General features: G+C 37.1%; 1 protein-coding gene across 1 annotated transcript in view; it reads left to right on the forward strand.

The window, feature by feature from the left end:
- The window catches only part of poc1a (POC1 centriolar protein A), a 76,030-nt gene that overhangs the window by 8,704 nt on the left and 44,063 nt on the right, over window positions 1–23,263 (forward strand). Inside the window, exon 7 of the mRNA XM_058790907.1 lies at window positions 3,392–3,525. Within this exon, the coding sequence (XP_058646890.1) occupies window positions 3,392–3,525 (134 nt within the window). The remainder of the gene's footprint in view (window positions 1–3,391; window positions 3,526–23,263) is intronic.

The following is a 23,263-nucleotide window of genomic DNA, read 5'->3' on the forward strand; positions in this document are numbered from 1 at the left end:
ATTGCATTATTATCACAAATAAAACGACTGACTCTAAGCAACTATGCAATATGCTTACAAAAAATCTTGCACATTTTATTTTTATTTTCTTTTAATTAAGGGTAAAGATGTCAAATTTCCTAGGCCAGACATCACTTTTGGCCACTATTATATGGCAGTTTATTGACTTTCCAACTGACCGCCAAACCATATTGCAAAAACAAGCCACTTTTATGAGGATTGTGGGCTTTCCTGGAGTTGTTTATGGAACTCGTGTTCACATCATTGCTCCAAATGTAAACAAGGAGACATGCCAATAGAAAACAAAGCATCAGTAATAATTTTTTATAATTTTGCACAATGCAAAGCATTTAAAAAAATACATTTGAATATTAAAATATTTCAGTGTCTTAATGTCATAAATAGATTTTTTTGATCAGTTACCGTCTATTAACTAAATGAAATCAACATTAGGTGTGAGCATCAGGTCATTCAGGACACTTTTTGCCATCGAGATGATTGCTCATTAAGGTAATAATGATTATTAAAAGTCTCAACTTTAGATTGAGTTCTGCAAAAACATGAACAATTAATAAATGTTAATTTTGTCAAGATGTGAAAATAGTAGACGTCAACACAAATTAGATAATTATGAACCAAAGTTTAATGACATTTGTTAGCATTCAAAAGTATATTAACAAATAAGCTTTTAATCACGTTATAACATCTGCTAAAATCATTTGTAGATTTTTAAAAAGTGCATGATCATATGAATTGAAAGTTTAATGACATATTTAATAAGTTTAGTTGTAAACATTAACAAGCACATTATCTCATATTTAATAACTAATGAACTGTTAAGCATTATATAATGTTTATTAGTGATTTATTAATGAAAGTTGTTATTACTAAGTGTTACCATTGTTAATAACCGTGTAGATCAAGAGGTTCAGGCCCTGTTTTGTCCACTATTCATGAAAGTGGCTGTTAATATGTGACCATGTTTTATGCAGCACTTTTCAAGTTGCGTAGCTTTAAAAAATTAATATACTTTTGCATATAATAGCGTATAATAAAAGGAATCATTCACATCTGGAGCACATGCTGCAGGGCAACACACGCAATAAGCAGCATGTACATTTACAAAAGTAATGCATGTCATGATTCAACATGATCAAGTAATGCATAATGCATTCAGAGCACATAAGTGTAGACAGGTTTTTGTTTTTAAATGTGTGCATACTCGTGGACTCAAAACAGTGTGCATCGACTCTCACAGTGAGTCTGCAGCAGCTGATACTGTGTGGAGCTGTAGTTTCTGCATTAGTCTGCTGGGGGCGTGTTGTGCTCGCTCATATCCAGCGTCCATTCATGAGGCTGACGTCATGACGAGCAAAGGCTGTCCTCAGAGAGAGGCCTGCTCAGCTCCGAGTGTTTGAGAGAGGATCGTAAGACTTCAGCTCACAGCGCTCATGTTTCTTCTGCGGTTGCTGCATTTGCTCACTTCAAGTTCACGAGAACGTCTGCACACAATCACAGGTCTATTGTGTGGATCTCTTCATTCATCCAAAAACACATAATTACAGTTCACACATACAATCAGTACACCTTTTCTGTAATTAACATGTTTTTAATTAAAATTCATATTGATATTTTTAGGGAGTGTAAAGTGAAATACGTCAGGGTCATGCAACTGCTCAGATATCATAGTAAAAAAAGAAAACATTTAAAGAATTAATAAACCTAACCTTTTCGAGAATTTATTATTTCTAGTTCAGAAAATATATTGAAAAGTTTTTTTCACTTGCTTATTAATGCTTGGAAAACATTGTCGTTTAAATCAAAATCATGTGAGGCAGCCAGTATACAAAAACAAGCAGAAAAAAATCATAAAACAGTGAGAGCAGTGAGTGATTTTCTTGTTTGATTAATATTAAGCACACAGTCGCAGAAGGAATATTATTATTTTTATTAGGAATATTATATTTTAAGTGCCGCACGTATACAATTTACTGTGATGCATGTATTTTCATTCTTAACTCTTTTACGTGAATAATCACTAAGCGCCACATTTTGACAAAATTTTGCATGTATTTGATGTGTATTTATATTTTGTATTTACATTTTGAGCTTGACTTTACATTAGAGGTCTGCATTCCCGCGGCTCTCCCGCGGCAGCCGTGAGACCCGACCAGATTTCTTGCGATGCGGGATTAAATTTCCGAATAAAAGGCGGTAGCGGTTAGTAACTCTGGTGTAGTTTGAACGGGAGTGGGCAGTCTAACAATATCCCGTTCCCAATGTCCTTTCAGAGCAGCATATCAGCGCTTTATTCTTATTGAACAGCGGTACAGCCTGCACTCAGGACTGTTATGCACGTACTGCACGTACGGACCACTACTTTTTGAGTCATGCATTTTATTTGCGGGGTCTGTGCGCAGAATGTGCATAATGGTGTTCAGAGCAGGCTGTAGCCTACCGGTGGTGAATATACGGCCCTCAGACAGAACAGGCAGGCTGTCGATGAGTGACAGGGCAGAATAAGGATGGAGCAAAGTGTGGATGCGCTGTCCTTGAACGACGTTCAACTGTGTTTTGTTCATATTTTGCTTAGCCTATAATTTTAAATGACAGATGTCGTAGCCTATTTATTTATTTTTCTCTGCGACACTTCCTACTGTGTTAACTGCAAAATGTTAAACGAATTTTGTATTTTGAGAAGACGAATAAAAATAAATAGGCTACAACCTACATTTTAATTTTCTCTGTGACACATTTTCCTACTGTTGACAGCAAAATGTTAAACGAATTAAATGTAAGACGAATAAAATTACAAATACAGTTTTGTGCAGACTACACATTTATTTGCTAGCCTATTTCTCTCTTAGTAGTGGAAATTTAAATGTGAGATTCTGGAAACGAGATCTAAATTTATTGGGATGGGTCAGGTCGGGAAGAAAATTAGTCTAAGTAGACAGTTTGTGAACGAAGAGTGAATATATCACGGGAGCGGGTGTGTGCGGAATATAACCTCGCGGGAGTAAAAAAACAGTCCCGTGCAGACCTCTGCTTCACATGTCCGTCTTCTGTTCCGTCTCTGAGCGCAAATCCTCCCAAGGAACAGCGCAAGTTCTCGTTTGTGCTTTTAAAAACATGAATAAATCTAGTCAACTTTAATAAATGAAGCACGTCCCATTTTGCAAAAGTCACGTTACATGATTTTACTGATTTGCACGTGAAATTGGGCTTTTACGGAGGAAAAGCGCACCGCTGGAAAGAGCGCAAAATGGGGCGCAATAATCATTTTATCTCGATTACTGTATTTTCATAATCATTGGAGGCAGAAATGGAAATCAGAACCTTATTTCGATTAATTGCACAGCCCTAGTGAGTAATGATTGTGCTCTTTCAGTTCACAGTGCGACGGTGAACAGCCTGTCCTTCCATCCGTCTGGAAACTACCTGATCACGGCCTCCAGTGACTCCACGCTGAAGATCCTGGACCTGCTGGAGGGCCGACTGCTGTACACGCTCCACGGCCATCAGGTGACACGCTGAGCTTTCACCTCTGACACGAGCCCACTCTCTTTCTGTGCTGTCCTCAGACTGCGTCCCAGTGCAGCTGTGTTGTGTAGGAAGTCATCATCTCCACTCACACAGCAGAAACATGCGCAAGACAGCCATTTACGTAAGGTGAACATTGACCTCACCACTACTTTTCAATTAACTTTATTGCACGATTAGTAAAATTATAGGGCTTCACGACTTCAATGACTCCACGCTCTTCACGCTGGCTAAGATGTTGTCTGGTGATTATTCCCCTTTCATGTTTTGCGTGAAGAATGCCAAGCACATTCTTCCAAAATTAGAACCCTATGATTTCCGCAGTGTGGAAAATGCGGAATCCAGTCATCATAAAATCTGAATTTACTGTGTAACGCAGAATGTCACGGAAGCTTTGGATGCATTAATTAGGGCTGTTGCGATTCATCGATCTAGTCGACTAGTCGATTTTTAAAAAGATTTTTCATTTTGCTCGCATCGACTAACCAGCAAAATACATAAAACTAGGGCTGCAACTAACGATTATTTTAATAATCGATTAATCTGTCGATTATTTTTTCGATTAATCAATGAATCGGATTAAAAAAAGAAAAAAAAGAAAAGCATTCATTTCCAACCCTTTATTCAAAAACAGAACTAAAATCTTTAGAAAGTGCACAAACATGTTGCTCCTTGAACATCCCTGAGCTGTTATAATAATAATAAAATAAAATAAAAATGGACTAACACAAAAAACATACACATGTATGCTTTACATCTGCCAAATATATAGACTTTTTGGGGGGGGGGAAAGTGCAAAAAATTAAATAATTTAACAACGCTGCGTCGTTAGCGTTGGTATTGTATCAGACACCTGCACTTAACATTATATGAAAATCAAGCTCAAATGGAGTTAATAATGTTTTTGACCAGAGAATGACGGAGATGGAGTGTTTTGTCTGTCGTTAGAACGGCTGTAACTGTTATCTGAAGCAGCAAGTGCATTATGCTTTCATCAACTTTTACAGGTTATATAACTTTGATTGTAGCTATATGGGCGCTTAATTTTTCTTGTGTTTAATACACTTGGCCAAAATCTCAAATTAAGCGCTTATGCACATAATGCACAGGATATTTAAAACGATATAGACAGCAAATAACTAATTCTTCTCCACTCTTCAAACACACAAAAACATTATCCTTTACTGACATAGTGTTTGAGTAAAGAAAACGCTGTACTATTCAAACACCAATTATTTATTCACCCTTGCATTGCGAAAAAGCAGAGATCTCATCTTCTCCAGGCTGTGCGCGCGTCAATCTGAACGGAGGCGGGTGAAGGTGCGAGGTCTCGCTGAGAGCTCGATGATCCAATGGCGTTACGGTTTTACTGACAAGTTATTTTAATGCTTATCATTGGTTTACTATTTTTAAAACTCTCTGATTTAAAATAATAAAACGAATTATAAGCGACTCAAGTTTGGATAATTTTTCACAGCACCTGACTGGGCTAGGGTATGGCAACTGCCATACGCAAATGCCGCCCTGCTCCCACACCTTGGATGACTTGGGTGACGGATTTCTCTGCCTCCGCCATGTATCTTTCCTCTACCTCCGCTCGTTTTTTTAATGTTTTTTTACTTTTTTTTTATTTATGAGGCGCCAAACTCTGCTACCATCCGTGCTTGTGAGAGAGACCGAGTGTGTTCACTCCGCTCCGCTCAACTAAAGTTTTTTTTTAAATAATCAAACGTCTCCGGCGTCGCGACACAACGAATCGATTATGAAATTCGTTGCCAACGCTTTTAGTAATCGATTTTATCGATTTAATCGATTCGTTGTTGCAGCCCTACATAAAACACATTATTAGACTATTTTCCAAGGCTGCATGATATATTAAACCCATTTAAAAATCATAATTAAGCATAATTGTGAATTGACAAATGCTATGATTTAATAAAATAATTATATGCGATGCAGTTCTAATACAGTATATGCGCTTTAATTATTTACATGTGTGTAGGTTAAGTACATGCATCACACAGCGGCTCCGTTCACAGTAGCTCCACAGAAACTTATTTACATGTGTGGCACGTCTCATTTCATCAGATTTGTAAGGTAAATAATTTATAAATCTACGCAAACACAGGAGAATACATCGCAATTTCAAAGTAAAATCTCAAACCCTCACTCTGAGTTTACAGGTTTTGATGTCCACGTATTTATTTAATTACAGTGGCTATAGCATTACTGTCCTAAAGAAATGGCCAATTATTAAAGATTAAGTGGACATTTGAATTAAATGGTTCTTGGTCAATATTAAACAAAGATTAGATCGCGCAGTAATGTGTAAAAACAATCATCAGTTGGTGCCCCCTGCAGGCATTTGTTGTTATGCGTAATGTACATTAGCTCTATTGTTTATAATACTTTATGTATTTTAACAGTTTTGTTCAATAAAACCATATGATTTCTTGCTTTTGATACTTTATTTGAACTAATTATTATTGCATCATTGCTATTATATATGTATTTTAAGTCATTTTAAAAGCTATTGTTCACTTAAATCTATTTTTATTACCACACAAAAAAAAAAAATTATAATTATAGGGCCCTACGAAATCAGTTTTATTTCCAAATTCAGTTTTTATCCATTTTAATTTTTCTATACTCTTTCTTTTAATAATCAAAAGCATCTCCAATTAATTGATTTTATATTAAAAAAGTATTAATCGATAAATTAGTCGATAGATTAATCGAAATAAAAATAGTCGTTAGTGGCAGCCCTAGAATTAATCAAAAGTAGGTCATTACACATATCAAATCGCGATATGGACTAGTATCTGTAAATGTTAAGCTGCAAAAAGACTATTTAAATGACTCCTGTGTGTTCTGCGTGTCTCTGTGTGAGTGAATGATGCAGACGCGGGGTTTCGTTTACTACACACACACTGAAGCGTGTGACGTCTCACTAAACAAGGACATAAATACATGAACAACATCTCCAGAACTGCTCTGAGAGACACTTCATGAACATTTTATCCTTTAATTTGAGAAAAACTAGCACCATACCAAATACAAACAGAAAACCGTCAAAATAAAAATTCAGTTTACTTGAAGAAATTGTGACAGAAATACATTATTGTGCAGTAGAATGTATGTAATACTACTACTACTACTACTCATAATAAATTAAAACTTTATTTTTAAAGAATAATCACTCTATTACTTCCATGTTTTAATTTTAATAGTAAACCCTCTTTGTTTGACAAAAACATAGTTTAATTTTCATTTGATTAAAAGATAAATTAAATGAATGTTTATGGCTTCATTTAATTAGAGATGTTCCGATACCCTTTTTCCCTTCCCGATTCCGATACCTAGGCTCAGGGTATCAGCCGATACAGAGTACTAGGGCTGAAACAATTAGTCGACATTATCGACAACGTCGACAAAAATTATCGACAAATATTTTTGTTGTCGAGTAATCGTTTGATCTCACGTGACCTAATGCAAGAGCCTGCAATACTGCGGTTCGACCAGTGTGGCGCTGTAGCGCAAGAATGTAATTCAGCCCTCCTGGATGCAATTCAAGAGAAGACACACCCGAACCTGAGCGGCGTTTGATGAATATGTAAATATATATTGCACGCTTTCCTCTCAGTAACAAAATAAACACAACAAAAACTGACAGCAGTGTGAAAGCAGCAGTTAAAAATGCATGTGATTACAACGATGTGGATGTTTGCATGAGCTCTGCAGTTCAGTACTCAAGTAAAGTCTGGTCACATCATGTTTATTTATATAGTACTTTATGCAATAGATAGCCTTAAATCAAGCAGCTTTACGGTATTAAACAAGAAAAACCAGAGTCAGTGTCGATTTCAGTTAGAATTACATCTTGATTTTCTGAAATAAAGCAGCTCTCCAGTGTGGAGCTAGCTAATGATAAAATGTTTTTATTAGTGGGGAAAAAAATATTTAATCAAAGTGATAGTTTGTTTTACAGAGATCAAAGCTTGATCTAGCTCAGGACTGTTTTGGTTATCATAACCCTAAAAGGTAGGCTATTTTAAGACATTATGTTTTGAATAAAATAGTTTATCCAAAGAATCTCATCACTTACCTTTTATTTTGATTCTTAGCACTTACAAAAGGAGATGTTAGGCAGAATGATGTGTTACTTTTCCATGTAGCTAATTAAATGGTGAGAGAGTGTCTCTGTCTGTCATCTCATTTTGTGTGCCAAATACATCTATTTGTATAATGAATTGGTAACACTTTAACTAATGTTAACAAATGATACCTTATTGTAATGTATTAATCTTTGCTAATGTTGGTTAATAAAAATAGTTATTCATTGTTTGTTCATGTTAGTTCACAGTGCATTTACCAATGTTAAAAAACGCAACTTGTGATTTTTATAAATGCATTAGTAAATGCTGAAATTAACATTAACTAAGATTAATAAATGCTGTAGAAGTATTGTTCGTTAGTTCATGTTAACTAATGTTAACCAATGAACCTTATTGTAAAGTGTTACCAGTTAATTGTATAATAAATGTAATCACATAATATGCTTTTCTAAAGCTGAAGTGACCTTTATTTATGTTAGAATATGTATAACTTAATATTTTAACTAATTGCAAAAGCTGAATAATCAGTCGAAGTCTACCGATTAATCAGTGGAATAATCGGTGATTAGTCGATTAATCGTTCTAATAATCGTTAAATTAATCGATTATCAAAATAATCGTTTGTTGCAGCCCTACAGAGTACTGATCCGATACCTGGGTGTGTATCTGGTTATACAGCTGTATGTACTACTAGCCCTGTGTGAATTGATACAATTATTTTATGGTGTGCTTCATAAGTCTGGCGAGTAAACAAAAAATAATGTTTGGAAAATGCCACCGCTTTTTAAATATCTAAAAGTACACACTTAACATCAGTCAGTCAAGCATTATAGATGTATTATGATAATCGAGTATTATTTAATGATAGAACTTTAGTAATTAGAATTAAAACTTGGTAACCATGTATGAATACATATTATTTTTATTATTATTATTATTATTATTATATAGTTTACATACCATGCAGAATTGACGCGCTACATTTAAGACTCTCTCTCTCTGGGTTCAAGTACTCGCCGATACCGATGCCAGAATTTTTTGTGGTATCGGTGGGATTTCCGATACTAGTATCGGAATCAGAACAACCCTACATTTAATAACCAGAAAAAATTTTACATTTCTGGGGAAAAAAACAACAACAAAAAAATTTCATAGGACTATTGTAAAAATTTATTTTAATAAAGTAAGTTGTTTTATGCATTCAAACAATTAAACATGCAGGGTAACACTTTAGTATAGGGACCGATTCTTACTATTAACTAGTTGCTTATTAGTGTGACTATTATTAACATATTGGCTGTTTATTAGTGCTTAAAGCACATATTCTATGAGCATATTCTACATTCCGCATCCTGCCTAATACCTAAACTTAACAACTACCTTACTAACTATTAATAAGAAGCAAATTAGGAGTTTATTCAGGCAAAAGTCGTAGTTAATGGTTTGTTAATAGCGAAAACAGGACCTTAAAATAAAGTGTGACCACATGCACAGACTTTGGCAACAATAAAACAGAACATGACAAAAATAAAACATTGCACAGGGCTCTAAAAATTAAATTTTTTATTAAACTTTTAATAAATTTATGTTAAATTGTATGTTTCATGATTTGCATTAATTAGACATGCTTTCTGATTAATAAAATGTAATTTAACCATTAAAAAGGAATTCAGAAAAATTTAAATGAAGGCGGAAAAAAACATATATATATATATATATATATATATATATATATATATTTATTTTATATATTTATATTTATTTATTGATTTATTTCCTTCATTTTCAACAGCCAGGTTGCTCCAAAAGACACATTATTACATGATGCAGATTTGATAGAGATTTGGTGCTAGCAATGGCAAGGTCATGGCTTGATTTCTTGAATGCAGTGTATGTCGCTTTGGATAGAAGTATCTGTCAAATGAATACATGTAAAGAAATGCGTAAAATGTAAGTTTGATCTTCAAGGCACTTCACATGACCAGGTTGATAAAGCGTTTGTGAAACATGCCTTTATTTAATGGGTCAAAGTGTATGTTGTCCTGCTCTCGTTCTGCAAATGAATGAATTAATCACATCGCAGAAGTGATGATGATCTGTTCATTACACCAGTGCTGTTGTATTTTCCCTTCAGTGGAGCGTTGGCTAAATCAGTCCTGTCCTAAGAGTATTAAAAACTGACCGCCTACCCATTGATGGTGAGTCATATGCAGTACAAACCTGAATGCTCCTGGTTAGCGTTACAGTGTAGCGAACGCCTGCTAGCATCAGTGGGAGTGAGATGAGTGAATAATCTCAGCTTTCAACACAAACACACTGACAGCTAAAAGAAGCTGGAAATAAATGCAGTTGGTGAGGAATGGAGCGCTGTGATTGGACGGTCAGCCTGTTCCTTAACAGCAAACTGCACTCAAGTCTGCTAGAAAAGGTGGTGTGGGGTGGTTTGGCATACAATTCCACACTGCTGGGAACTGCCATTGTTATGTTTGCATGCTCCTGCTCGCTTATTATTGCGTGATGCATTTCTCATTGCTGCTAGTCTCCAAATAAATGATCTTCAGAGAGCATTCTTCTCCTTCGCAGCGATGTGTCTGCGGAGGTGTTTTTGTGGTAAATCCCAGCGCTTAACTAGCTACAGCTGCTGCTAGTGCTCACACCGATGACGGTTCAGACTCAAAGAGGAAAAGAGACCTGCGGGATTGGAGCTGAACTCACGTTTGGACCTTCGAGATGCTCGCTGACCATCAGTGGCCTATTTGTGGATTGGTCTCTGACACAGTTATGGCCTTTGGGGCTGATTCGAGGGTCTCCGTCCCATCTGGTGTCCCATCTGGACTATGAAGCGCTTGTGTTGGCCTCTTCTGACTGACCTCATCTTCCTACACGCCTGTTGCGTAACTTCCCACTGAAAGGCTCTCGTTCAGTCCACACTCACCACATTCAGAGCCGTGCGCTCAAACGACTGGTGTTGTTTTCCCAGCAGTCTGTTTGGCCTTTAAATGAGAGGTTCACCAGCACCTCCAGCTATTCCAACACCAGTAGCTTAGGTTTATGAAAGACAGTTTTTCAGCTTGTATTCCATTTTCTTTCAGCATTTGTTTGGAAATCACATGTAAATGTGCCTTTCCTCGATCTCAGACTTTATACTGGTCAGCTGGCTTCATTGTGGTCCAGTCTATGATGTGTCCACTGAGACCGATAAATCAATCCAGTATGTGTTTTACTTCTAAAACTTGCAGAATATTGCATACCTAAACACATCATGCAAACAGCTTTGTAAGCAGTGATGAGTTGCAGCTCATTATCACATTGGTTCCTCTGCAGCGGCTTCCTTGAAGGTACGATCGGTTTCACTGGAAACATGCTGTTTGCAGTTACACACGCGCTTCATCAGGAGAATGGGAAAGTGTCATTGGTGCTGTAGATCTCAAATGATCTGTTAAACAGCCGTGTCGACCTTTGAATTAGACTACCTTCTAAATCAGCTTCAGAAATACCCAGTGCATCTGATCAGCGCCGTGGCCCGTATGTTCATTTATGTCTCACGTCATAAAGGGGTCATCGGATGCGACATTCACTTTTACATGTTTGAACTGAAATGTGTGTTGGCAATGTTTGTACACAACCACCCTATAATGATAAAAATCCACCCAGTTTTTTTTTTTAAAATCCTAATAAATGATAACTCCTTTCTCATATCAAACTGATCTCATATTCTTGGCTGTGTGATGTCACACAGACCCAGGCCCCTCCCACAACTGTTGATTGACACTGGTGTTTTACCTTAGACCCGCCCTGAGTGAGCTGTCATCAGTCCACCATTGTTTCACCGCCGAAGCAGATGTAGACAAGAATGTCTCCTAAGCAATTGAGGCGTTCTGTTGTTGGATGTAATAATGAACATAGCAGTCGTCATTTACTCCTGACATCTGAGCCGCTGAAGACGCAGAGGATTACCTTTGTTTCTGAAGGGAATGCACCCTGATCTACATAAATGCGTTTATGTTCGCGCGAATCATTCGTGATTCAGCTTCACCTACAGAAGAAGTGAGTGTAAGGTTCTTTTATCAGGGGTGCAAACTTGTCACCTTTCGGCGAAATTCGCCGTTTTCACCTTGAAATAGGTAATTCACGTGAATCGTGTAGATCTGAAAAAAAAATGTAATGGGGGGGGGGGGGGGGGTCGTATCTGCGTGTCATGTGTCACGTCACCTGTAGCGTTTTTTTCCCCTGTTGGCAAAGGAATGGACCCGCCCTACTCTGCCTCTGATTGGCTTACCTTAATGTCCTTTCCCTCAACCAACCAATCTCACTCCTGAAGGATAACTTTTAGACGCTGCAGGCAAATGTCCATATTTCCAGAGGCTACGTAAAACGTGTAGGAACAAGCTAACGGCAAGCAACTTATGACCGAATGAAGAATGTGCATCAGTGTGTTTTTTTCTTTTTTCCGTTTTATTTCATTTATGAAGGTGATGTAAACTGAATAATAATATATTCTATTATAATTATATAATAATATTGTGTGTAGGCTATGTAACTTATATAGTTTTCATTTTATTAATTTCGACAACTTTACCGACACTGCATATGGTCTTTGGCTGCGTCCATTGCATCCGACACGTTTTTCACGGACACGCCGCCAAATCGGAAACTCGGGCTTAAAGAAAATTTCAAGTTTCCGCTCGTAATAACGACTTTGTGGTGGCGTTCATGTGCGTTCAACTCGTACATGTATCTGACATGACTGTAACAGCCTATTTCAAGACGGAGAAACACCTCGCGTTTAGCCCGTCAGCTGCTTCAATAATTCGAGTGCTGAAATAAAGATTTACAGTGGTTTATTTGCCCTGACTAAGTTCATGTATTTTAACAACAGTCCTTGTTGAGTTGTCGCTCAAACGTCTTTTAATCATATAAAGGTGTTTATCCTTGAATGGTGCACTGCAAAAAATGATTTGAGAATGTTTTTGTCTTGTTTCTAGTCCAAATATCTAAAAATTCTTAAATCAAAAAGCATTTTCTAGACAAGTAAAAATTGTCTTGTTTTCAGAAAAAAAATTGTCAAAATTGAGTGAGGTTTTTCCTTAAAACAAGCAAAATAATCTAGATTATTTTGACTTATTTTTTTCTGGAAAAAAAAATTATTTGATTTAAGAATTATTAGACTAATTATTAGACTAGAATTATTAGATTATTTGGACTGGAAACAAGACAGAAAAATTTAAGAAAAGCATTTTTAGCAGTGTGTAACATTTTCTCCCTATAAAGCACTTTGACTTGCCATTGTGTGTGAAATGTGCTATGTGAATTATGTCAATTAACTTGCCCTTAGTTTTAACACACCTGTGTGTGTCTGTGTGTGTGTGTGGGGTTGTCACCTTTTTCACCCCTGACGAGTTTGCACCCTGTTTTATGAATCTTTGCAAATCTCCTTTCCTAATAATGTGCTAGTTAGCAAGTTTCACGATGAATGCGGCTGAAGTTTACCGTCTCTCAGAAGAGAGAGGTGGGGTCAGGAGAGCTCATTTGCATTTAAAGGGACATGCTCGATGTGAACAGCTGTTTTTGTCAGGGTAAAAAGGGTGTTGTTTTACAATACCATTGAGAAATTTTAACCAAAGTATGTTACAGACTTTTCATTAAGACCCTAAAGAATCATATCAACTTGTGGAAAATGGGCATCTGATAACCCCTTTAAGACATTGCAGCAGCGACCAGATTGATGAAAATCTAATTATAAGTTAAAGTTAAATATGTTTCTTAAGAACTTTTGAACAATTTTTGAATAGTTCTCGATTTAAAAAAAAAAAAAATTATTCAGAACATCTCATTTTTTTCTTAAGAAGAAAAGTTTTGGTGTTTTCTGACTGTATGGCGGTTCTTGCTGAAGACTCGCAGATCAGCTCGATGAAAACACCTGGCTGTCGTTTAGTGCTGCCTGCAGATTACTGTAATAATTTAGTTTACCCTAACTTTGACGTTATTTACGGTGATTTTTAAGAACTTTTTTTTTAGGAAATCAAATTCTTCTTAAAGGGATAGTTCAACCAAAAATGAAAATTGTCATCATAATTATGTCAACACCTTGTGTTGTTCTAATTGCTGTCAGACCACAAAAAGAGCTTTTGAAAAAAAATATCTCTTGTCCATATAATGTTTGTAAACATAAATCCATCTCTGCACTTGTGATCGTAAGAATGACAAACAATATACGTTACTTTACTGTGCTATAGAAACATACCAGTATATCCATGGTGTCACCATTTACAGACTCAAACTGATACAGTAAAACTGACAACATTATTAGCTGTCTTTATAATTCATTTGGAAGCTGAAGCTCACGATTGTGGAAAGGGGCATTATATTTCCGTTACATACTTGAAATATTTGGCCAATCAGAGCACACTGAGCTTTTCAGAAGGAGGGGCTTTGTAGAAATCAATGTGTTTTAGAAAGACTGGGCATAGAGGAGCTACAATAATGTACAGTATGTGAAAAAGAATGTGTTTTTACAACGGTGAGTTAGTGATGACTTTATTTTCATTTTGGGGTGAACTATCCTTTTAAGTTATGTCTTTAGAACAAACAGATAAAGAAGACCTTTTGGCACATTTTTAGACAAAGAAAAGACAATAATTACTGTTGGTGACATGCTGGCAAGGGCTTTTATCCCTGTGCTTCTGTATTATACATAATGTTCATGTACGAAAGTAAATATTTGAATCAGATTGCAGAGTTTAGGGTACATAATCAGTACTCTGAGAATCTGCAGTCTGACTGAATTCATTGAGATAGTTAGACGCTGTAGTGGAGTAGGAGTGCACTAGCATTCAACAGTCCTGTGAACGTGCCTTTACTGATGCATTACAGTGATGATCAGATGAACCATGTTTTGTGACTCCAAAGGCTAAATCTCATGCATGTGTCGCTGTCAGTGTGAACGGCCCATAAGGGTTCACCAGGTTTTTGTAGTCATTAGCAAGTGTCTGTCTCGCGAGAAGCTGTCATTAGCTGTAGCAAGTCGGTCTTGGCTCTGGTAAGATCAGCAGGTGCTGCTAGCGTGCTACATGCTAACACACGTCACACAGGGTGAATGTTGTGTCTGCGTGTGCTAGCCTGTTAGTCAGCAGCAGAGTCTGTCTCTCGCATGTGCTCTGCAGCTCTGTTTGTGGCTTTACCCACCAGATTCACCAGTTGATCTGTTTACCAGTGTTTGGTGCACAACAAAACACACCGGCTAGAGCAGCGGTTCTCAATTACAGTCCTCGCATGTCTCTCTTTGTTAACACACCTGATTCAGATAATCTGCTAGTTAGAAGTGAGCTCCGTGCACAAACTGTTCTGAATGACACGATCCCTACACCGTGTTCATTGCTCCCTGAGCAGGGAAATCCGTTGAAGTTTACTTCACTTCGGCACGAGGACTGGAATTGAGAACCGCTGGGCTAGAGTAAGGAACGCTGCATCTAAGATGCATGAAATCATTTTACCAATGAGCTGTTAGTCTGAAGCCCCCTGTAATCTGAAGAAAGGCCTAATGTTTGCCTTAACTGTCACCGTCCCGCCAGCAGGATGCCTAAGTTTACTTCAATATATATTACCATTTGATCCTAATCTAATCATGGCATACTGTATATTGTTGGAAAGGTTTAAAGGGATAGTTCACCCAAAAAATGGAAATGTGATGTGTATCTGTTTACCCCCAGTGCATCCAAGATGTAGGTGACTTTGTTTCTTCAGTAGAACACAAACGAAGATTTTTAACTCAGACCGTTGCAGTCTGTCAGTCATATAATGTCAGTCAATGGGACTCACGGCTTTGAGAGCCAAAAAAGCATACACAGACAAAACCAAATTAAACCCTGCGGCTCGTGACGATACATTGAGGTCTAAAGACACGAAACAATCGTTCTGTGCAAGAAACTGAACAGTATTTATATCGTTTTTTACCTCTGATCCACCGCAATGTCCAACTGCCCTGAGCGCGTTCACAACATTACGGCGCGTGGCGCGTCAACGTGCTCTGGCATAGTAGACGCATGCGCAGAAGCGATCTTCTTCCTTGATGTTTAACGGCGGTTGGCATCCAACTTCAATGGTGCATTACCGCCACCTACTGTACTGGAGTGTGAACCGGAGCTAGATAGAGATAAACTATAACTAGAAGGGAGACTTCCATCTCTCTTCTTCCCCTTCCCCTTTAATTAATAATAATGATTTCCAAAACTGTATTCTTTATGACAAGAGTGCACCTAAAAAAAACATATACATCATAACAGGAGTTCTGACCTTTGTCACAAAAAGTATTTTTCGTATCCTTTTTACCCATCATATGTTTTAGTAATCAACATAAATTATATATCATTTGAAAGCTTAAAACCTTAAAATTCATCCTGTGAAAAGCATTTTGAAATTGGACATTGCGTTATTATGGAAATCTTACTTTAAAATCTTTTTAGCGGGCTCCTCACCCTTAGTGGGAGGTGTCATATTCCAAATGTATTTTAGAATCAATATTTTTTTATAATCTTGACAAAATACAGGTGCTGGTCATATAATTAGAATATCATCAAAAAGTTGATTTATTTCACTAATTCCATTCAAAAGTGAAACTTGTATATTATAGTCATTCATTACACACAGACTGATATATTTCAAATGTTTATTTCTTTTAATTTTGATGATTATAACTGACAACTAAGGAAAATCCCAAATTCAGTATCTCAGAAAATTAGAATATTACTTAAGACCAATACAAAGAAAGGATTTTTAGAAATCTTGGCCAACTGAAAAGTATGAAAATGAAAAGTATGAGCATGTACAGCACTCAATACTTAGTTGGGGCTCCTTTTGCCTGAATTACTGCAGCAATGCGGCGTGGCATGGAGTCGATCAGTCTGTGGCACTGCTCAGGTGTTATGAGAGCCCAGGTTGCTCTGATAGTGGCCTTCAGCTCATCTGCATTGTTGGGTCTGGCATATCGCATCTTCCTCTTCACAATACCCCATAGATTTTCTATGGGGTTAAGGTAAGGCGAGTTTGCTGGCCAATTAAGGACAGGGATACCATGGTCATTAAACCAGATACTGGTTGCTTTGGCACTGTGGGCAGGTGCCAAGTCCTGTTGGAAAAAGAAATCTGCATCTCCATAAAGTTGGTCAGCAGAAGGAAGCATGAAGTGCTCTAAAACTTCCTGGTAGATGGCTGCGTTGACTGTGGACTTCAGAAAACACAGTGGACCAACACCAGCAGATGACATGGCAGCCCAAATCATCACTGACTGTGGAAACTTCACACTGGACTTCAAGCAACATGGATTCTGTGCCTCTCCAGTCTTCCTCCAGACTCTGGGACCTTGATTTCCAAATGAAATGCAAAATTTACTTTCATCTGAAAAGAGGACTTTGGACCACTGAGCAACAGTCCAGTTCTTTTTCTCCACAGCCCAGTTAAGATGCTTCTGATGTTGTCTCTGGTTCAGAAGTGGCTTGGTAGCCCTTTTCCTGAAGACGTCTGAGCGTGGTGACTCTTGATGCACTGACTCCAGCTTCAGTTCTCTCCTTGTGAAGCTCTCACAAGTGTTTGAATCGGCTTTGCTTGACTGTATTCTCAAGCTTGCGGTCATACCTGTTGCTTGTGCACCTTTTCCTACCCAAATTCTTCCTTCCAGTCAACTTTTCATTTAATATGCTTTGATACAGCACTCTGTAAACAGCCACACCTTTCAGTAATGACCCTCTGTGACTTACCCTCTTTGTGGAGGGTGTCAATGTTCATCTTCTGGATCATTGCCAAGTCAGCAGTTGTTTTGGATAATAATAAAAAAGAAACATCAGGTCTGACAATATCGTGTCTTTTCAAATTTAAATCTAGATTCATTCTCATTGGCCCATGGAACACACTTGACATGACTTGGCCAAAAAATTGCAGTGGACGAATTTACGTTTTATTGAAAAGTGTTTGCATATTCTGCACTAATGGCGTGCGAACACACGATAGATGCCTGCCTCCGTTGCGAGTCCCGATCAAGCACTTTACCGACTCAACTGCTCTCCTCTCCTCCTCCTGCTGGCTCTTTACGCCGCATCACTCACCGCAGAGCAAGCCTTTTCTTGATAAAGCTGCTGTGAAAACGTGGGAAAAGCCGACGAGGAGTAAGTTGGGGGTGAAGCATTCTTTATATAGGCGGAGCAAAACACTTCATGGCTCAGTCTATAGCGCATTGTGATTGGGTGGTTTACACTGTTAATACAAGAGACAAACCAATGGGCCACCAATGGGTTTCAAGTGATGGTCCGTGATGGTCCGTGATGGTCCTTGGCAAAAAAAAAAAATTCTGTCGGCCCCTTCAGTGCGTTGGCCCACCGGGAAAATGCCCGGTATGCCAGATTACCAGTCCAGCCCTGTTTGTGACAGAAATATGCATAAAAAAGTTTGGTTGGCAGTGCACCCGGTGGCTATTTGGTATAACGCCTAAACAACGCTTATTCAAAAATTGCATAGGAACCTCATTTTTTTTTATATCATCTTCAAATTTGGAACACAACTTATTTAGACACGTGGCTTTAATTTTATATCAACTTATCATTTTATACTACTGGCTGTTTTCGTTGTATTTTGTATTTCTGTATTCAGAATGTTATATTTCAAACATTAATCTCAAAATATTATGCAATTGTAATTTGCAGTGTAAATGCATTCATGAGCTGCATTAAACAGTCTGTGTAAATACATCTAATGCCACTTCAGATGCAGATTCTGTGCCACATCTGCCGTGCAAAGAAGGGGCAAATATCACAGCGTAATGGGGAAGTTAGTTTCTGCCATTGATCAGAAGGTGCTCCTAAAGCACAAGAGGTTTGGTTTGGTTTGGTGATTACCCGTGGTCTAAGATTTATCTTCCTTACTGCTCCTCACTGTCTGATTCATTATCCTTGTTTTGTAGAACAGAAATACAAGAAAAATCTCCTTCCACTTGAGTTTTCATAGACCACATTCCCTCACATTTCACCCATTTTACAACTATAATTATTATTATTATTTTTTAAATGTTATTAGTTATTGTATTATTAGCATTTAAACAAAATAAAAAATAAACATCAATAATAAATGATAAATAATAAACTACAATAAAAAGTGAGTAATTGTGAAAAATACAAGTACTCTAATATTTACATTTTCATGTTTTTATTTTTCCTTTTTTTATATTAATTTTCTTCATTTTCAAAACTAAAATCATCAAGCTTTTATTTTGGTGGGTTGCTGGCAAATAGGTTTATGCGCTGCCAGTTATATACTTAAAGTGGAAGTGAAGCAGTCAGTCAAGTTTACATAGTTTAGTAAATTGATTTCCACTTTAACTAAAGAATATATAACATTACAGCATTTTAAGCCATTCAGAAGTGAGTCAGCACGAAAGAGATTCACTGTAAAAATGTCACTGTAAATTTACAGTAAAGTACTAGCAGAAGTGGTTAACGTGTATGACCCCAGAGGATGAACCAATGTCTTCTGAAGCCAAACATGAAAAATTGATAGCTGTGAAAAATTAATATTTTTAACTCTTAACTATAAATAGTTTCTTGTGAAGTTTGTGCAAGAAGTGTGAATCCTTTGTGCTGGTGATGTAAGCTACACAATGTAAGTTTTTATTTGACAGTACACCGGAAGCAATAGTTTCTAGTTATCTTAGTATTTGCAGCTATAATAGTATAGTTTTTACACAGGGATGGCATGAAGGTGAGAAAATGATGAAAGAATTTATTACTGGGTGAACTACGCCTTTAAGCTAACAACACATAATCATAATCTACCATGTCTTTACTAAGCACATCCCATTAAACATCTACAATACTGTGGAAAACAGTTAAATTTGTAAGATGTTTTTATTAATTCATTTATTATTATTATTTTATTTTATTTTTGTAATGGAGGTTAATGAGTCCTTTGTTAGTCTTGATCAGTTAAATTGAAAAGAAAAATGATCCCGGTCTTGACTCACTATTACAAAAAAAAAAGAAAAAAAAGTTGTGGGTCATCAAGGTAATCACAAAGCTTACATCCCTTTCCCACAGCACTGTGCATGTTTAGCTGAAGCACCTTGTGTTTTGTCTATGCATGTGATCAGATGCAATTTTAGGTCATATTAATACAGAAAAACAAACATTTCCAAAGGGTTAACTTACTCGTACCACTTAATATGAATGTAGATTAGAGATGGTAACTCTCACACTCAGAAATAAAGCTGTCACTGGGGCGGTACCTTTTCAAAAGGTACATGTTTGTAACTAAAGGGTCCATTTTGGTACCTTAAAGGTACTTAAAGTGTACATATTTGAACCTAATAGGTACAAAAGTGTACCTTTTGAAAAGGTACCACCCCAGTGGCAGCTTTTGTACCTTTATTTCTGAGAGTGCAGGGAACTAGAATATGTGTTTGTGGGGAATTAAGTTTATTTACGTAGACAAAATCCCATTCGAAATCGATGAGGTTCTTTATGAGGGATGCAACTTTGTGGTTGACAGTAGCAGACTTCTTATTCACAATCTTTCCAGTTTTCTTCGAAAAGACCTTGCCTCTGCCAGTCTTCAAGCCTTTTTCAGGGTTTTGATATCCAAGATGTCTATGACTTTTTTCGTCATCAGAACACGCATACATTTTCAGGAGTAAATTGGAGCTATGTATATGTACCATGTAAGTAATCAAGACCCAGAGTCCAAATAGCATATAAATACAGCATTACAGGAATCCACATGATTCCTGTTTAGCAGTGAATGTTTTCTGAGGTGAGACAAATCCATCATTAAGATTCAACTATAAACTAAACTATTTACTGTTATTTTCAGTCAAAATACAGCGTATTGGTGACTCAAATTACATGCATCCATAACTAATTACAATCTTCCAGAAAAACAAATCATCTCTGCTCTTCTCTGGAGATGCTGCATGTTGTTAAACTTGCCTAATAATAGCTTTGTTTACCGTCTCGGAAATACATGTACATCCAGTGAATGATTCCTGTATAAGATAAAAAGAATAAAATAATTTATTTTGGGTTAATTACCTCTCTGACCAAGCAAGTAATTCGATGCCTAACGTTAGCCGCTTAGAACTGTCTGTCTGCAGAACGTGATTCACGTCGAAAAGCAGTCAAAACACGTTATCTCTCAGTAACAACCTCTTCGACTGTTTGAACAGGCCTCCTGCATATACAATATACATGTAAATAATATCGCTAAAATAATAAAAAGCAATAATCGCTAAAATATGAGTAAGTACTTGCTCCATTAAATCAAACGAAAAATGTAGATTACACTGTGGTGTAACTTAGTGAATAACATTTATGCATCTGGTATCTAAAATTAGCATCATAAATCATAAATAGATGTAGATTAAAGGGTTTCTGCTAAATAAAATTGATCTTATATTGAAGAAGTACCTTTTTAACCAAGCAAAGAATTCTCTGTAATGATCGGAGGTCGGAGAACTGACTAGCCGAATGCCTGAGCCGTTGCAAAGCTAGATTTGCGTACCGCAGCCACAAATACGTCTTAAAAAACGTGATTTTACTAGTTGGGGACAACCTAATGAAATAACAACAAAGAGACAACAGTGTCCTTCAACAGTGTCCTTTAAATCAACGGATGTGAAGGCAAGAAGAGCTGTGAAGTAATCTCGTTGACCGTGCTGTTTTTGAAAACTAGGACTGCATTGAAAAATCCCTGCCCACACCTGCTGCTTTTTACAGGAGCCAATGGGTTTACAGTTAAATACTGCAAATTTAATTCATTTACGGGCCTTTGGCTGTTAATTTACAGGATTAAACCAAAACTTCCAAAATCCCAGTAGATAAACGACAAAAGTCAACAGGCTTTTCAAAATAAAAAATATTTCCAAACAGGCGCTTTTGCATTTCGTTTAGAAACTAAATCTTCCGCCATCGTCTTGTCTTTCTCACATCACTCTTCTTGTCCGTCAGCTCAACTCTCCTCACGTGATAAATTGAGTTTTTTATTGTAGTGTCTGTTCTCTAACTGAACTAAATTATTTTTATTACTATAAAAAAACTAATGAAAACGACGGTGGGGGGCAAGTGATGTAACCGGTGTTGCGGCTTAACACCGTAAACACAGACTATCGCAGCAAGCCTAGCATCCAGGCGGCAACATTGTCAAAATGATCCCAGTTCACATGGATCTGTGAAAACCACTAATGACGCTCATTACGCTCTTTATTCATGCCAGGCCAGAAGCTGACGAAGTCGCTTAATAAGGAAACTCACGCATCCCTAGCCTGAACACACAATACATCTGCACGATGTGATCGCTTCACAAATTCACGTTTTCATAGTTTACACCGAGACGATATTATTTTCAAAAACCTTCACTTTTAAACACATTTCCAAATGTTTTTTTTTTTTTTTTCAGACCCCAAAATGCCGTTGTCATGTAAATGAAGAGCCAAAACACATAAAAAGTTAAGTTTTTAGTTGAAAACAGTAACAGAATAAAGTATTGTGATTTAATATATAAGTGGCATAAGTAAGTAGTCTGAACTTATTTACCCAGCACAATTCAGTGCAGCCCTGACCATGACTACAAACTACAAAATGGACAAAAACATAACGAAAGCTCAAAGTCCACAGGAATACTCTGCTATATTCCTTCTGAAGCCAAACTCATACTTTTATGAGAAACAGAATGAAATTTCAGTCATTATTAACTGATTGAAACAACATGATGGAGAGTGAATAATGACAGAATTGTTATTTAATGGTGAACTAGTCTGAAATTCACATCTGTCCTCACTGATAAGATGCTTTGAAGCAGAGTGTTTGTGAAGGTGTGACGCTGCATTATGGGTGATATAGGCCAGATTGACCTGGTCGTTTGAGTGTTGTGTGCTGGCGTGATCCCACACACTGATCTCTGCTGACTGCGGCGCATCTGAGGACGTGATGTGAGGTGTTGCTTCACTGACTCACTGAACCTCTGACGAATCCTCACCAATCCAGCCAGTGGATCCTCGACATCTTCAACATTACACTCCAGAACCCTTCCACATGACTGGAGATCTCTTCATTTATTACTCAAACTATTAGTCATATTAGAAACTGCAAAATAAATCCACATAAAGCAGTTCAGAATCTATGATTTATTTAATAAGACCTCCTGCAGTCCCTAATTTTATCCTTTAAAACCCCTCTCGAGCTAGTCTTAGACCGCTCACTGCTTCTAGAGCTCAATTAAAACAAAGAGGATAATGTGCCTTTGCTGTTACTGGCCCCAAACCCTGAAACCGTTTACCAGTTTACATTAGGTCCACACCTACTTTATACATTTTTAAATCTTTACTCAAAAACTTATTGCTTTTAATGTCCCTTGATGATTAACCTTTTCATTTGACACTTGTTGGGAATTTTGTGATACTTTGTTATACTATATGTGACCCTGGACCATTGAGATAAGCTGAATAAATAATCTTTCCATTGATGTATGGTTTGTTAGGATCGGACAATATTTGTCAGAGATACAACTATTTGAAAATCTGGAATCTGAGTGTACAAAAAAATCTAAATATTGAGAAAATCGCCTTTAAAGTT

The sequence above is a fragment of the Onychostoma macrolepis genome, chromosome 11, assembly GCF_012432095.1.
Source record: "Onychostoma macrolepis isolate SWU-2019 chromosome 11, ASM1243209v1, whole genome shotgun sequence".
In the NCBI taxonomy this organism is placed as follows: domain Eukaryota; kingdom Metazoa; phylum Chordata; class Actinopteri; order Cypriniformes; family Cyprinidae; genus Onychostoma; species Onychostoma macrolepis.